This window comes from Macrobrachium nipponense, chromosome 10 (assembly GCF_015104395.2).
Source record: "Macrobrachium nipponense isolate FS-2020 chromosome 10, ASM1510439v2, whole genome shotgun sequence".
Taxonomy (NCBI): domain Eukaryota; kingdom Metazoa; phylum Arthropoda; class Malacostraca; order Decapoda; family Palaemonidae; genus Macrobrachium; species Macrobrachium nipponense.
Genome location: NC_087204.1, coordinates 104,408,805 through 104,424,514, shown reverse-complemented (window position 1 = coordinate 104,424,514; position 15,710 = coordinate 104,408,805). Strand labels below are relative to the sequence as shown.

General features: G+C 46.6%; 1 protein-coding gene across 1 annotated transcript in view; it reads left to right on the top strand.

Annotated features, from left to right (window-relative positions):
• Positions 1 to 15,710, top strand: part of LOC135223862 (DNA polymerase kappa-like) — a gene marked incomplete at its 5' end in the record, with an annotated part of 32,516 nt that overhangs the window by 10,852 nt on the left and 5,954 nt on the right. Inside the window, 2 exon segments of the mRNA XM_064262760.1 lie at positions 14,177 to 14,263; positions 15,308 to 15,432. Coding sequence (XP_064118830.1) covers positions 14,177 to 14,263; positions 15,308 to 15,432 — 212 coding nt within the window.

Below are 15,710 nucleotides of genomic sequence, written 5' to 3'. Positions count from 1 at the left end.
CCTGTTCATGTATTAAATGATTTCTTTATTTGTTCCGACACGGCATACAAACCTTCGGTCCTTTTACAATAGGAAGTACTAGCGGCAGCTGGATAGGTCGTAAGCTTTCGAACAAGGGTTCGGTAGTTAACTGCTTGTCGACAGGCCGCGCGCGCGCGACTGGGAGGTAAACAAATCACTTTTGCTTTCGGCCTGCTGGCGTGTGGACGTGTATCATCGCTCTCTGCCCGCTTCATCGTCGTTTGCTTTCGCATGATTGTGTTTTTCTTTTTCGATGTATCTAGTGAAACTGAATTGTAAGTACAATCATTTCATTGATTCAATTGTGAATTAAAGGATCTTGCTGCACAACGCTCTCCGATTACCCGAGTGCCGGGACTGAAGGGCGTAATTGCGGGAATTCATTTTCCCAGAATGATCCTCGTATTGTGTATGCTCGGTGCCGAGGGCGGGAGCGCTCGCTCCGAGCGTATATTGGGTTAGAAATGTGTAGATGAAAATCGTAAGTAAGTACTCTTTTCATTTATATTTTTTTGACCTATGTGCCCGTTGCCGAACGAATACTATCGGCACGGAAACTTATTCAGTATGAAAGTGGAATCGCAAGTACAGTATTCTTTTTCATTTTCATAGATTTTTATTGTAGCAATACTCATTTGGATCAGTTTCCGAGCTTGCCCGGAGATTGATCCTTCCCCCTTTTTATGTTGAATGAAGTGAAATCGCAAGTACAGTTCTTTTTCATTTTCATTTTGTTATTGAGATTGCATTGTTGACTGGGATCAATGTTCCGTTATTCATGGGAATTGATCCTTCTCTTTTTGATTGTATGAAGTGAAATCGCAAGCGCAGTAGTCTTTTCATTTTCATATATCTGTTGATTGCATCAATTCGTTATGGATCAAGGTTTCCAGAAACCTTGATTCATAAGGTAAGGAATGAAACCTTTCACCCTTACGCTCGGTACCGAGTGCGCAAATGCGCTCGATCCGAGCCCTTTTTCATTGTGAAGTGAATCGTTTTGCAAGATGCATTTTCATTTTGTTCCTTATTATTGATTGCATCAATATTATTTGGTTCAAGTTCCGCTCAGTCAGGGAATTGATCCTTATGCCTTGTATTCGTGCCGATGGCACGATTGCTAGGGCTCTTATTTTGTTGTTGGGTACATGGGTACTGTGCGGGGGAGGGAACGAGAACCCCTCCGCTCAGTTTCCCACTGATGACTCTTCCCCTTGGGGGGGGGAGGTTATCGGCGTTAGCTCCGCGCCCGATCCCGTGTTCGAGCGCGGGGGAGGGCGCTCGGTTCCCGATGTACAATTGTATTAGGGGTCTTCCACTCGTTCGGGAGGGATCAAACCCCCGCACGAGGGGATTTCCCCTCCATTAATCGCTACTACTTTTATTTCCCCAGGTGATACTGCCACGAGGGTGGACCTTGGTGAGGTATGGGCGTCCTTTCAATTGCAGAGCGTGCTGGTGTCCAGGGGCGGCGGTTCTTGTCTGGGCCTACTGCGGTCACCCATGGAGTGGTGACCACGCAACCAGGTGACGACGTCCCTCCTCACCTGGTGTACTCGCCTCGCGTTGGTAACAGTCTTGCCTACAGCGCTGTGAAGTGCCGTTCACCGTACCGAGAGGGGGGCGTGCCGCCGCCGCTCGTGTTGCCGCGCTGCAGCGACCACACTTCCGCTGCCCTAGAACTCGCCCTGGACCTGCCGCCGGTAACAGGATGTTGCTGCCTGCTGCTTCCACTTCCTGTGTTTTCCGGTGCTGCCTGCCGTACCTGCCGATTCTGGGCTGACTGTCCAGGCAGTTGCTGCGCTGGCCGTCCCTGCCGTTGCTGCGCTGGCTGTTCCTGCCGTTGCTGCGCTGGCGATCCCTGCCGTTGCTGCGCTGGCTGTTCCTGCCGTTGCTGCGCTGGCGGTCCCTACCGAGGATGTGCTGGCCGTGCCTGCTGTTCCTGAGATACCCATACCTGCTGATGTCGTCCCTGTTCGTGGTGGTACTACCCCAGACTGTGGTCTGTCTGTACAGGTGCGTCCGGGCCCTGTGGCTTCGGCTACAGCAGCCCCGGCTCCGCCCTGGATAGCAGATCTTACGTCTGTCCTGAGGAAGCTGACGAAGAAGAGGAGGAAGGTGTCGTGGTCGTCGTCTTCATCTTCTTCATGGTCGTCAGCCGCCGCCTCTTCCCCTTCGACTTCTAAGGCTTTACAGCCGAGGAAGAAGAAGGTTGCCTCCTCCCTCCTAAGAAGCTTCCTCGGGAGCTTCTCGGGACCCGTCCTCACTCGGTGGGACGGGAGGGTTTCTTCCGCTGGTCCTCCTGCTCCTTCGGGAGCGGGGCCCGTCTCTTCTTCCGCAAGGAAGAAGACTACGGGGACCAGAGGGGTACCGGCTAACACCGGTACTTCCTCGCCTGGCGTAAGTGGTTCTGCCACTGCATCAGGGTCCGTCTCGGCCTCTCGCTCGCGGGAGGTACCGAGTGTACGGTCGCCTAACAGCGACCGTGCAGCCAGGAACCAGACCTCTGAGTCCGCTCAGCGTCAGGTTCACGGCACGGGGCGGAAGACTGGTGACAGCCGCTCAGGCGACTCTCACCAGACCAGCTCTCACTCTCGCGGTGAACAGCTGGCTACCCGGGGACGTGACGGTCCACGACCGACACGGGCTGAGGCTGGGAAGAGGTCCTCCCGTTCGCCGGTGCCAGCCACGGCTGGAACCAGCGACGTGACGTGCCGTGAGGACAAGCACCGGTCTCACTGCGACAGTGGAGCCTGCAGGTCGCCTGACCGTCGCTCTCACAGACGAGCGATCGGGTACGGCAACCAGCACACCAGCTCTTCTGACACTCGAGATCGGGCCGCTGTGCCTCAGTTCCAGCCGTTCTCCACAGCGAGACGGTTCGACCAGGCCTGCAGCTCGATCGTCACCGCGGGTTGACGATCGCCTGCAGCCCTCCAAGCCTGCTGGTTCTGCCAGCGAGCGAAGAGGGAGCGTCAGGTCTGCTTCTACCATACCTTCAACCTCCTCGGGTTACACCGGGAGGAGCGAGTTATGGAGGATGATCGTAAGGTGCGCCCATCATGATCCCACCACGACGCCCCTACGTGCCAGGCACGGTTCTTGAACCGGCCAGGACGTATGGCGCAAGTGGATGGGAAGACCGAGAGGGCTGTCGCTGTTCCCCCTTCTTAGAAGGAAAGTTCTCGGAATATGCTCTTGTTCGAAGGGCTTAACGGTCCCACTCTGCAAGATGCTGTGACTCCCGAGATCCAGAGGAACTTTGCCGAGGTTACGGCGCTGATTCGTCAGCACAATGACCTCGGGGAAGGATCGCCGCTCCCACCAGCAGAGCCACGTCTCGGCTCGAGTCGTTTTGGGGCCCGAGAGGGAACCCAAATCGACGGTGGGTCGGCCGCGATCGGAGCTTGCCGACTGTGTTGAACCAGGTAGTCTCTCGTCTCCGGACAAGAAGGCTCTCTCAGTTCTGGACGGTCGAACAAGCTACTTCACCTCCTCTACTGCGACAGAGGCGTTTATACGTGTCTTCGGACACCGTATTTAAATACCCCTTCGGTCCTCCTGAGGTTTCGACCTCGACGAGGACTGGAATGAGTCGGAGCGGTATCGGCTCTCTACTGTCAGGTGTCGATCAGCCCCACCCACGGACGACGTTCACAGTGGCGGCAGACACTTACCTACAGTATGAGTTCGTAACCCTCCTCGGGAAAACCGTTTTCTCCTGACGATACGTTTTCCCAGGCTCGAGAGAGCCATCGCCGTAAGGCGATGGCTGCTCCTTTTCTTCTCCAACTGCTAGTTCCACTGGGAAGGGCGAGCGAGTATCCAATTCCTCCCCCATTCCCTCTCTCCTTACGGGACCCGGTCCAACAGCAGGCGTACGTTCCAGGGGCATCGAAGGACGTAGCATGGAGACAGGAGATCAAGACCATACTGAGCAAGAGAACTGTAGAAATCGGTACGGATCAACCACCGGGCTTTACAGCCGACTCTTCCTGATGGAAAAGTCTACGACAGGCTGGCGCCCAGTGATAGATCTCTCTCCCACGAACCGGTTGGTTCGCCAGACCCGGTTCACGATGGAGACGGCACGCTCAGTGCTCGACTCTATCAGGGAGAACGATTTCATGCTTTCAGTGGACTTGAAGGATGCGTATCTACAAATACCCATTCATCAGTCCTTCGGAAAGTACCTCCGCTTCATCCTCGACGGGACGGTGTACCAGCTCAGGCCACGTTGCTTCGGTCTCTCAACCGCCCCACAGGTGTTCACGCAAGTGTTCACTCTGGTGTCTGCTTGTGGCCATTCGCACGGGATAGTCTGATGGGATATCTCGACGATTGGTTAGTCCTGGCGAGCTACCGCTCGCAGTGGCTACAGGCAGGGATCGACTGCTCGAGTTCTGTCGCGATCTGGGGATCGCTCTGAACTTCGAAAAGTCCGATCTCGAGCACAAGCAGAGATGAAGTACCTGGGTATGCTGATCGACACGGTAGCAGATTCAAGGGAGTCGGCCAATCCTAGTTCCTGGTCTTCGGCAGGAACAGGTAGCTCAGCAATGGCAAGTCGTGATCGGACACCTGTCGTCACTCGGGAAGCCAGTCCCTAACGGGCGTCTTCACCTGCGGTCTCTTCAGGAGACCAAAGGAGAGTTGGTCACAGGCGACGGATCCCCCAAGCCTCCCTTGATCACTGACACAGGAGGTGAGGCAGGACCTAGCCAGGTGACTGGACGACAGGAACCCCTCAAGAGGAGTGCCTCCGCGCACTCTCCCCCCGGACAGCAGCTGCTCTCAGACGCATCGAACCGAGGGATGGGGCGCACACCTGGAAGAGTTGCGGACTTCAGGAGTGTGGTACGAGAACGACAAGCACCTTCACATCAATGTACTGGAACTAAAGGCAGCGTTCCTTGCTCTCCAAGAGTTCCAGGACCGCTTGATGAGACACTCAGTGGTGTTGATGTACGACAACACCACGGTGGTGGCTTACGTCAACAAACAGGGGGGACCTAGTGTCTCTCCCGTTGTATCAGTTGACTCGGCAGGTGCACGAGTGGGCCGAGGCACACTCAATAGAGCTGTCGGCACGCTACATTCCAGGGAAGGAATGTAGTAGCAGACACGCTCAGCCGTCGGGATCAGGTGATAAGGACCGAACGGTCTCTACACCAGGACGTGGCGGAAAGGCTCTTCGACCTGTAGGGGCGACCAGTCGAGGATCTGTTCGCCATCCGGCACAACAGGAAGCTCCAGGTGTTCTTCTCGGCCGTGCCGGATCCATGGGCAGCTGCAGAGGACGCTCTTCAACACCCGTGGGACAACCTCTTCGCCTATGCCTTTCCCCCGTTCAGCCTGATTCGCAACTGGTGATCAGTCGAGCACTGGTCATCCCGAATCTCAGGATGATCCTGATGGCTTCCAAATGGCCACAAGCCATTTGGTATCCGGACCTGCTGGCTCTTCTCGTAAGAGAACCGAGAGAGATTCCCCGTTGGCACAACCTTCTCGCCCAGCCACACGTCGAGAGGTACCACCGAGCAGTCCAGTTTCTACGTCTTCACGGCTGGCTGTTATCCACCTTCTCTTGCGAACGAGAAGCTTTTTCGTTGCGCAAAACAGAGATGGCTGGAAACGTCCGTCAGTCCTCTGCAGCTGTGTACCAGGGGAAGTCGGCCGTCTTCGGTGGTTGGTGTCATAGACGGGGCCCATCTCCTCTCAGAGCCAATCTTCAGCAGGTAGCGGATTTCCTCGTTTTTTCTTCGCCGAGGAAGCTCCTCTAAGTTCCCACAGTCAAGGATACAGAGCCGCCTTGTCGCTCCTCCTGAAACTGACGGGATTGGATATCTCGAACTCGTTCGAGATCTCCTTGCTTAGTAGCAGCTTCCAAAGGTCTTACCAAACCAGGGAACTCGAATGAACCTCGTCTGGCTGGACCTGGCATCGGCGAAGAGAGTACGGGAACGTCATGCAGATAATGATGTGGATGAGATGCTGCTCTGTCCTGGGAGGACGCTACGGCGCTATCTGAAGAGAACTCGACACCTCGGGCCTGAGGGTCGACGCCTCTTCGTTAGCAATGGGGTCAACAAGAAAGAAGTATCAAGAACACTCTTTCGTCCTGGCTGCGTGAGATCTTCAGGAGGGCGTATGAGGCTGATGACATCCGTACGTCCCGTCCGAGAACTCACGAAGTTAGAAGTATTGGCCCCTCGTCGGCGTTTCGTAAGAACTTCTCCGTGGCGCAGGTATGGAAGGCAGTGGTCTGGTACAACCAGACCACCGGCAACTTCCCTATACCTATTGGATATTGCCCATAGGTCCTTGGATCGGTTTCCTTAGGACCTGTGGTGGCTGCTCAATACGTCGTCTAGCGAACCCAGACCCTAGCAGGCTGAACAGCATCGAGTCCTGGTGTGACTGTATGAATAGATAGTGATGAGGAAGTGACTGGCTTCTCTTTCTATCTTTCTTCCTCTCTACCTGTGGGTAGAGGGATACGGTCATCACCCTGCTGGATAAGGACGAGATGCCGGTGAGCTATACGACAGAGCCCCATCCTATCCCTTGCACGAGGGATGGGAGCAGAATATCCACCACTTCCTTCTACAAGGGGGGGAAGTGGATGCCTACAAGAGTCAAAACCATGACTTTAACTTTGCTCCTGTACAGGAACAAGTTCTTACATTGCTGGTACGAAGAGATGCGCATGCCCCTCTCTTAGTACTCGGTCCAGAGGTCTGACCATTGATCCTGCGGTGCACACCCCGATCAATCGGACAGAGGCTTGGATCCCTCCCTCGCTCTTACGACCAGGGAGGCTTCCAAGGTTGGGCGAACACCAGTCTGTTCACAAAAGACTCAGATTCCACCCACCAAGAAGTGAGTCTTCCTATTGTAAAAGGACCGAAGGTTTGTATGCCGTGTCGGAACAAATGACAATTTGTCCAAAATTGCATTTTTCCTAACTATACAAACCTGAGGTCCTTTTACACATAGCCCCACCTCATGCCACCCCTCACTCTGCAGTTTTTGCTTGGGCCAAAAGCAAAAGTGATTTGTTTACCTCCCAGTCGCGCGCGCGCGCCTGTCGGACAAGCAGTTAACTACCGAACCCCTTGTTCGAAAGCTTACGACCTATCCAGCTGCCGCTAGTACCTTCCTATTGTAAAAGGACCTCAGGTTTGTATAGTTAGGAAAAATGCAATTTTGGACAAATTGTCATTTTACTTTGTTCTTCTCTTGTTCTTGGACTTTGCCTAAGTAAATTTGACTTTTTTTCTTTTTCCTTTTTAAACTATAATTTTTATACATTCAACTTACCTGTCAGATATATACATAGCTATTACTCCGTCGTCCCGACAGAAATTCGAATTTCGCGGCACACGCGGCAGGTAGGTCAGGTGATCTACCCCCCCGCCGCTGGGTGGCGGAATAGGAACCATACCCGTTTTCTAATTCATATTTTTTCTGTCGCTTGGAATGTAAACAACGTTTGCAGTTTCCTCCTGATGGATTTTCGTGTTTCATCGCCATCGATCGTCTGGGCTAACTTTTTACAGGGAAGTAATGGATCTTTGGTTCGGCATACGCTTTTGTTAATTTTTTTGATAAAATTAACTTCGAAAATTTCGAAGATTAGTGACGTGTAACTACCGAAGTTTTCGGTAGACACTCTTGCACTTTCACGAAAGGGAATTACTTATACTTTCATGAAAGGGAATTACTTATATTTATTCATTAATACAAATAAGTGTTAGAGTTTGATTGAGGAAATGTATATCTTTCTTCCTAGTTGGGGAAGTCAGAAAAGTAACTATCCTTTAGAAGCTTTATTAGCTCTTGTGTTAACAAGCAATTATAGTAGTAACAGTACTAGTAGTTGTTGCATCCTTATCACCTTCTTACTCCCGCAGAATCTACAATATCATATTTGCAAATTGTAAGACTTTGGATATAGTTCAAATGCGAACTCTTAGAACGTAAGAAGTGAATATAGTGTTCCCCCATTATAATGGAGGGTGCGTCTGATCGCGCTGTCTCGCTCTCAGGTCTAGACCTCTTCCAAGCTCACAAGCCCAGAGGAGAAGGAATGTCGAAAACCGTTAAGGAGGTTTCAGAGAATCCCCACCGGTCAGGCGTCCCCTCGGCAGGTTCTGTAGAGCGTCCCAGACTGCCAGGGATAGCCATTGGAAAGGCATCCTAAAACAGTGTTTCTCCCTTTTTATGCCTACTGTTCCACGATGGATAGGAGAACTTCGAATGAATGAAATTGACGAAGATCCTCGTATAATGCCTTCTGGTAGAATTATTCAAAATGAGAATGACATTAATCGATCCACCTTTTGAAATCAGGCGACGATTTAGCGCCTTCTAATAGAGATCATTCGATAACATTTGTGATAAAGTCATTGTTCGAACATTTTTTCGCAACTAGACGAGAGCGCTATCCCAGGGGTGGGGGTATGAAATTGTTATTTCAACATAAAATTCCCCATCGGTGCATTTTTAAATATAGATCTATTCTGATGAGAGCTATTTAGATTATTTGTCAGTCGAATGAATTATATGGATCTCGTTGAGTGATAAAGCATATATGTAAAACTTTTAAGCTTCTAGCTCCTACCATGCTTAGGACAAGTCGCCTTAGGACTACGGTATGGCAAGGCATATACACATACCGAAATTTATGTTATAATGGTCAAGTGAATTCCTTACAAAATTTCCTAAATTAATACGGTTTACCTTAATGTAACAGTATTATAGAGGATTCTATTACGCTAGAGTATGAGTTATATGATGCTATCGTGTCTTCGAGAAGTGATCAGAGAAGCATATCTTTATTGGTAAATTGAGATAGGATAGAAACATTTTTCTTCGTGTTAGAAGAGGTTTCCATGAATTACCAGTACCCTTCTAGGACTTTCCTAGGAAGGAATATGTTTAAAAGGATTGTTTAGACGACACCTATTTAGTTTCTAGACTTGTCGAAGTCTCGTTCGCTTAATTATGCTTATATAAAAACTTCCTGAAGTTCGATAATAATTTTATAAGATTCCTTTATTTAATGGAGTAACTGGCAACTCTGGAAAGGGAAGGCCAGACGGCTTTCGAAGACTGCTTTCGCTTTGAGTCTGAGACCAACGCAGTACCGTCTTGTTCTCAGTCGTGAGCTGTCGTTTACAGCTCTCTCTCCTGCGGAATGGGATAACTAACCGTATCTCTTCCCTACAATTGTGGTCTTAGCCTCGGATTGAGGGAATACTGAAGCTATCATAAATAAAATATTGTCTGCCTTTTGTTAGGAAGCTTTCAATAAGAAAGATATTACAACCTTTCAATGCTGTTTACCGTAGGTAACATGATTAAAGGATTCTAATGCAGCAGAACATTATATTATTTAATGCACTCATACTTACGAAAGCATGGCTTATTAGAGTACATACTTAGTGAGAAGAGAGATGTAATAGATTCACTTCAAGACTACGGTATGGTTAAGTCTTTCGAGAAAGGACACAACCGTATTTAGAATCGGATATTGTGCAGAAGTTGTATGAGTCGGATGGGAACATTCTTTTGTTGGGAAATGGTTTCCCTGAATGGATTATACTACGTATTATAAAAGTTTTTCATAATAAGAACGGAATTAACATATGAAAGGGTACCATAAAGACACAGATGTTCTGGCACATAACATAAAGATAATTAGTAGGAGGCGCCAGCCTGGTGCAATAAGCCAAGAGCACCATCCAAAATATTTCTCGTTTGAGCGAGTTATTAAATAAAAGCAATGCAAGAATTTGCGAGTCCGTGAGAACCTCGATCGACGATAATAACTGTTAAAGTATGTCTAACATTTATTGCAAAGAGTTGTGAGAACCTGCGAGAAGTCTTCTTCATAGATCTCTTAGCAAGGTAGAAGACGAACAGTCTTCCTGTAGACTGCTTCCTTTTCCTCGAACCATGCCATAAGGAATCATAAGCTCCAACTAGAAAATAATTAGTTAAATAGATATACCTTAGAGCAAATTATGCTTTCCTACATAGAGCTGGGAAGTTACTCAGTCTCGCAGCTGGAGTAGTCCTTCTCGTTCAGGAAAAAAGGGGGGGGGATACGGAAGAATTAACCGAGGAAAGAATAATTCCCCTTCCGATATACTTGAATTAGAGGAAAATTGAGAAGAAACATCCAACTATGGAAGTACTGTAGAATTATAGGGTTCTTACAGCACCTCTTCTTATTTTGATATTGAGATTTCCTGACCACGGTTGCAAGTAATGGGCCATAAAGGCTCCAGCCAGGCTTTAACCAGGCGATAGGCGCCAGCCAGGCGCGAAGCGCCAACCAGGCGCGGAGCGCCAGCCAGGCGCGAGGCGCCAGACAGGCGCAAGGCGCCAGACAGGCGCGAAGCGCCAGCCAGACGCGAGGCGCCAACCAGGCGCAAGACATCAGGATCTCCAATTTCTCAGTATTTGGAGATAGACTTTCCAAGAGTTTCCTCTTTGAGAACTGACACAAGATCAGTTTTTTCCTGACAGGGACACAAGTTGTCGCACAGGAGGCCGTGGCCCTTGTCAGGATTAACTGAAATTGCGGAAGTCTCTAACAAGAACAGACTTCTCATGTCAGGTAATATAGTGGTCGCGTGAGCGATTTCTTTCCTGGCAAGAGTAGTTGTTTTGGGAGAAACTTTCTTTGCCAGATCAACCCTCTACTGACAATTATTCTAGATATCGCACAGGCGAACGTAGTACGTGTCAGGATAAGTGGGTTCTTCTGCTTTAAAGACCTTTACATGGTGAAGAGAACCGATATCTTTAGAGGTCTCTCGCTTTCCTCAACCTTATGAGACAAGTGATAGAAAATATATCGGACTCATAAGTTAATCTGGGTGCAGGTTTTTAGAAAGACCTTGGCAACCCCCTTTTTTATTGCACGTTTGGCTAGTCCCTTGAACCATGCAGCTCCTCTTCTCCTCTTTCATTGTTATTAACAGGATGTTATATTATCCTACTCCTTTGTAAACATATAAACAAGGGAGACCTTGTAATGTTTTGGTACTGGAAAAGACTCGTAGGAGCTCTCAGTATTGGGTGAGAGGCTCTTTCAAGTATTTGAACCGTACATTACGGCCTGATGTCCTAGGATAGGAATCTTGAATGATTCTCCTCGATCCTGGATCATTTATTAGGAGAATAGGATAATAATAATTTGTTGTTTTGCAGAATAACGATGATAGAATTTTCCATTCTCTCGTTGCCCTGGCACGAGGACGGGAAGAAAGAATATAAGAGAGAGGTAGCAATATACGCCATCTTTATTTTATAGAAAGGGGAATAAAAGTTAGTCTTTTTCCCTGAAATATAACTCTTTACCAGAATGTAAGACAAAGGGCGTCAAAGAAAGAGAGGATAATACGTTATGCCTCATTTTAGACTTGGAGAGGTTGAATTCACAGAGGTCACGTTCTTCTCACAGCAGGTTTTGGAAGTCTTTTCCAAGACAGTGTGAATATTCTTTCAGCATCTATTTTAAATGGACCGTAGGAACAACCTCTCCACTCTGAGTCTGTCTACGTGCAGACTGACCAGAAGTGGACATGAATGAGAAGATGTTTCAAGGTAAATGACAGTAGTCATGGATAAGATATATAATTACTGCAGATCGTGCTAGAGGGAATGAGGAAACTGTCCTCTTTCGATACCTCTGTGAACCACATAGCGGTTTTTTCTTCCCTTTCAGAGGGAAGAATCACCTTTGTATATATCTGCTATCAAAGAACGCAGTAAAAGGCTATACTCTGTCTCTATAAAGGGAATTCGGGATCTTATACAATACCTCTATACGACAAGACTAGGAGATCTTATAATTACAATGGGATCCTATTTGGGCCTCAGATTCCGTGTTCTGACAAGATGGAACTGCTCCTCATCAATGTTTCTCTTGGTACTAAACGACCAAAAGGACGAGTGAAATTTGGGCTTGGAATCTGGAATCAAATTCTAGAAAGACTCGGCAATGGGTTCCTGCCAGCATGGTATGTTTGGCAAAAGAACTATAACCTTTTATTCCTGGATCAACGCTTTCAGATAAAGGATTTGTTGTCCAGGCAATGTATTTACGTTGTCATCTACAAAAGAAGATAAGGTTTAAACGTTTGCTGACAGAGTCTTTGGAATACGATGAGGGCTAAAAACTACTTCCCAGAAGGTTCGAAGAGATATATTTAAAGAGCTAGAAATCAGGAATCCTCCCAATTTCAGCTCAGAGTCTCCTTAGACTTCCAGGCTCTTTCCCTGCCTTCGTGCAAGGATAGGGAAGATTTTGCAACGAGAGAACTCATCAACATGTAGGAAGAGTGCTCGTTAGCAACGGAAGTATCAAGTATTTATCCTCCTCGGAGGAAGGACTGGTCTCTCGGACTATTAGATTTCCTATCATCTACTGGATGTAGCTGACTAAAATTACCTCCCCTTGTTGCAGAGGCCATAAGCTCAAAGTGAAAGAATTTCTTCCACCCTTTTCCATTCTCCTGATAAACGATTGTGGATGTTCAGACTTTCGGACAATGTAGCGCCAATCAGGCGCCAAATGCCAAACAGGCGTAAAGACGCCAGAGCAAGACAGTCCAAATAAACACTGTCATTGTCTGATGAGGAGAAGGAGTAGGCCTCCAATCTGGCGCAGATGCGCTAGAGGCGAATAAATCAGGCAAATAAAGTGTCCGAGGTGGACATCGCCAGTTTTCATTGAGAATCTTAACAAGCTCGAATCTCCAGCAAGTGGGGAGAAGTCAGCCAGGCGCCAGGCAAGTGAAGCGCCCAGCCAGGCGCGAGGCTCCAGCCAGTGGAGGCGCCAGCCAGGGCGCGAGACAAGCCAGCAGGCGAGGCGCCAGGCTGGCGCTGAGGGCACCAAGCCAGGCGCTAGGCGCCAGGCAAGCAAAGCGCCAGCCAGGCGGGCTGGCGCGAGACGCCAGGCAGGCGCGAGTTCAAAGAAAGCCCTGGTCTTCTTTGGAACAGTGGAATCTCTAAAGCACTTCTTGAGTAACTTGATGATTCCTTCAAACAGCTAAGAATTAAAAGCGCTTGAAGTGCGAGCTTTTAACAATTCTTGTTCTTTCCATAACAATATGTCGTGAGAGACATATTAGCTGTAATAACGGGAGATGCAACTCTGTGTTGACTTCTCTTTGCACGAAGGAGATCAAGTGGGCCTATGAGAGATCCTTCTCTCTTTGTTATACGTGTCCACGGATGCGTTGCTGGGATAGGGAGCCGACACTGATCCTTAACTAGTGAATTAAAAAAATTTTTATTTTAACATAAGTGTATTATTTTCTGGGGTTATTTGAAATGAGTTTGGGGATAGCTCTTTTCAAATTGAAGCAAACCCAAACCATGTGTTAGGATCAGGTGATCCGGATCGGTGTTTTGCTCCTTAAATTATGCCAATAGGCATTGGTGTATTGTCATGTAAGTGGATAAGACCCCATTGACAAATGACCACTAGATTCTGTCAAGTAAGTGGATAAGACCCATGACAGATCTGCAAGAAACTCTTAGCCATAGGTCACATCCTCGCTGAGGCTCTTGAGACGAAGCAGACTACTAGCAATAGCTAGGAAGTCGACCCCCCTTCGTCTAAACACATAGGACCAAGGTTTTTATTTATTATTACGTACAACGTATGTTGTTTACCTGTCTATTCAGTAATAGCTGTCTTTTACCCTCCACCAATGGTGTGAATCAGCTATGTATATATCTGACAGGTAAGTTGAATGTATAAAAATGATATTGTTATGATACAATAAGTTTTATACATACTTACCTGGCAGATATATACAATTAAATGGCCCACCCAGCCTCCCCTCAGGAGACAGCTGGAAGAAAAAATATGAATTAGAAAACGGGTATGTTTCCTATTCCCGCCACCCAGCGGCGGGGGGGTAGATCACCTGACCTACCTGCCGCGTGTGCCGCGAAATTCGAATTTCTGTCGGGACGACGGAGTAATAGCTATGTATATATCTGCCAGGTAAGTATGTAAAAAAACTTTATTGTATCATAACAATATCATATCTATATAATTTTTCTAAGGGTAACTTTTGAATGCATATAACTTTATCTTAACTATAATTATGTATTTTTCTTTCAGATACAGATGGTGGATACTTAGCAGAAAGTATTGTCAAAGAGCTAAGAGAAAAAATTCACAAGAAAACATCATTAACTGCAAGTGCAGGTATGCACATTAATCTGCAATATGTATATTAATTTAGTGAACATTTAATTGTGGTTATGCTCGTGGATTAATGTAGTACTGTACAACAGTTTTGTATCATTAATAAAAATGTGATTTTCATGAATGACATGCTTAATACCACTGAAGACTTTAACCCATTGCTTTGGGTAGAGGACCATGGAATAATAGTCTGCATTTGATATATCTGATCATTTCTTTCTTGGATTTTTCTTGCTGTCCCAACTAAATTAGTCATGCAATGAATTATTCTGACTTCCTCCTTTTTTGTGCTTCATTTATTTGGTTAATCAATTGGTAATAACTTTGCAAGTGTTTGGTTGCTCCATTAATTTAGAAAAAGCAAGGAATTTGAAACATATCTAGCATTAGAACTTATTACATACAGGAAGCTCACTATAGAACACTTATCTGTTGTGATATTTTGCTTTGTATGTCTGCTTTGGAAGTAGCACCCTATTAAATTTGTATTTGCAAGTAGTGAAACTTTTCCAAATAATGTTGATGACCCCTGTGGGGAGGTGTACATGGCTCAGAAAAAAAAAAATCTAAGTGCTTATTGATAGAAATAGAGGGAGGATGAGGAAATATAAAAAAGCAGCAAGATTGAAGACAGTCATCTTAGACATTTTTCAAAGGATTGTGAGTTTTTAAGCATAAATCCGAATGACTTAGTTCATTTTTTCTGATTCTTAACTAGAAATGTATGATGGCTGGCTATCCATTCCTTAAGAGACACGTTGGTTTACGACTAGAACTTTTATTCTCTTGACACTGGAAAAACTGAAGATGTTTGCCTAAGGCTTGAAGGTAACCCCTTTGGTAGGCCCTGGACTGTTTTAGAGAGAGATCTTCATTATATCACTTATGCTGTTACAAAGATCGTGAAGCGATATGTTTACTTAATATGCTACTTGATCATAGGTAAAGGGTGACAGGTGTAATCATGGGATAAGCTACTCTAGTAAGGTAAAAAGTATATTTAACTGTTCAGTTGTCTATATTTTGTTTTAATTTTTCCATTAGGAATTGCGCCAAACACACGTCTAGCTAAGGTATGCAGTGATATGAATAAACCAAATGGACAGTTTTACTTACCTCCAAATCGACAAGTTATTTTGGATTTTGTTTCTTCACTCCCAGTGCGGAAGGTAAGTGCAAGTTTGTTCATGTAATGCTTTTTATATTATACTTTCTTTCCCAGCAATATGAGAGTTAAGAATATTAACTCTGTTTAAATGATATATCAATGATGATAATAATACTTCTTTTTCTGTTCATGTATTATGCATACTGGTATTTATGTATGTATACAACAAACATAATTTAATCCAGCCCAGTTTATGAGATACCCAGTTTATTTTGAAAAATTATATTTAAAGTATTCAAGGCTCAAAACCCCTTAAATCAGACTGACATGGTCGTATGT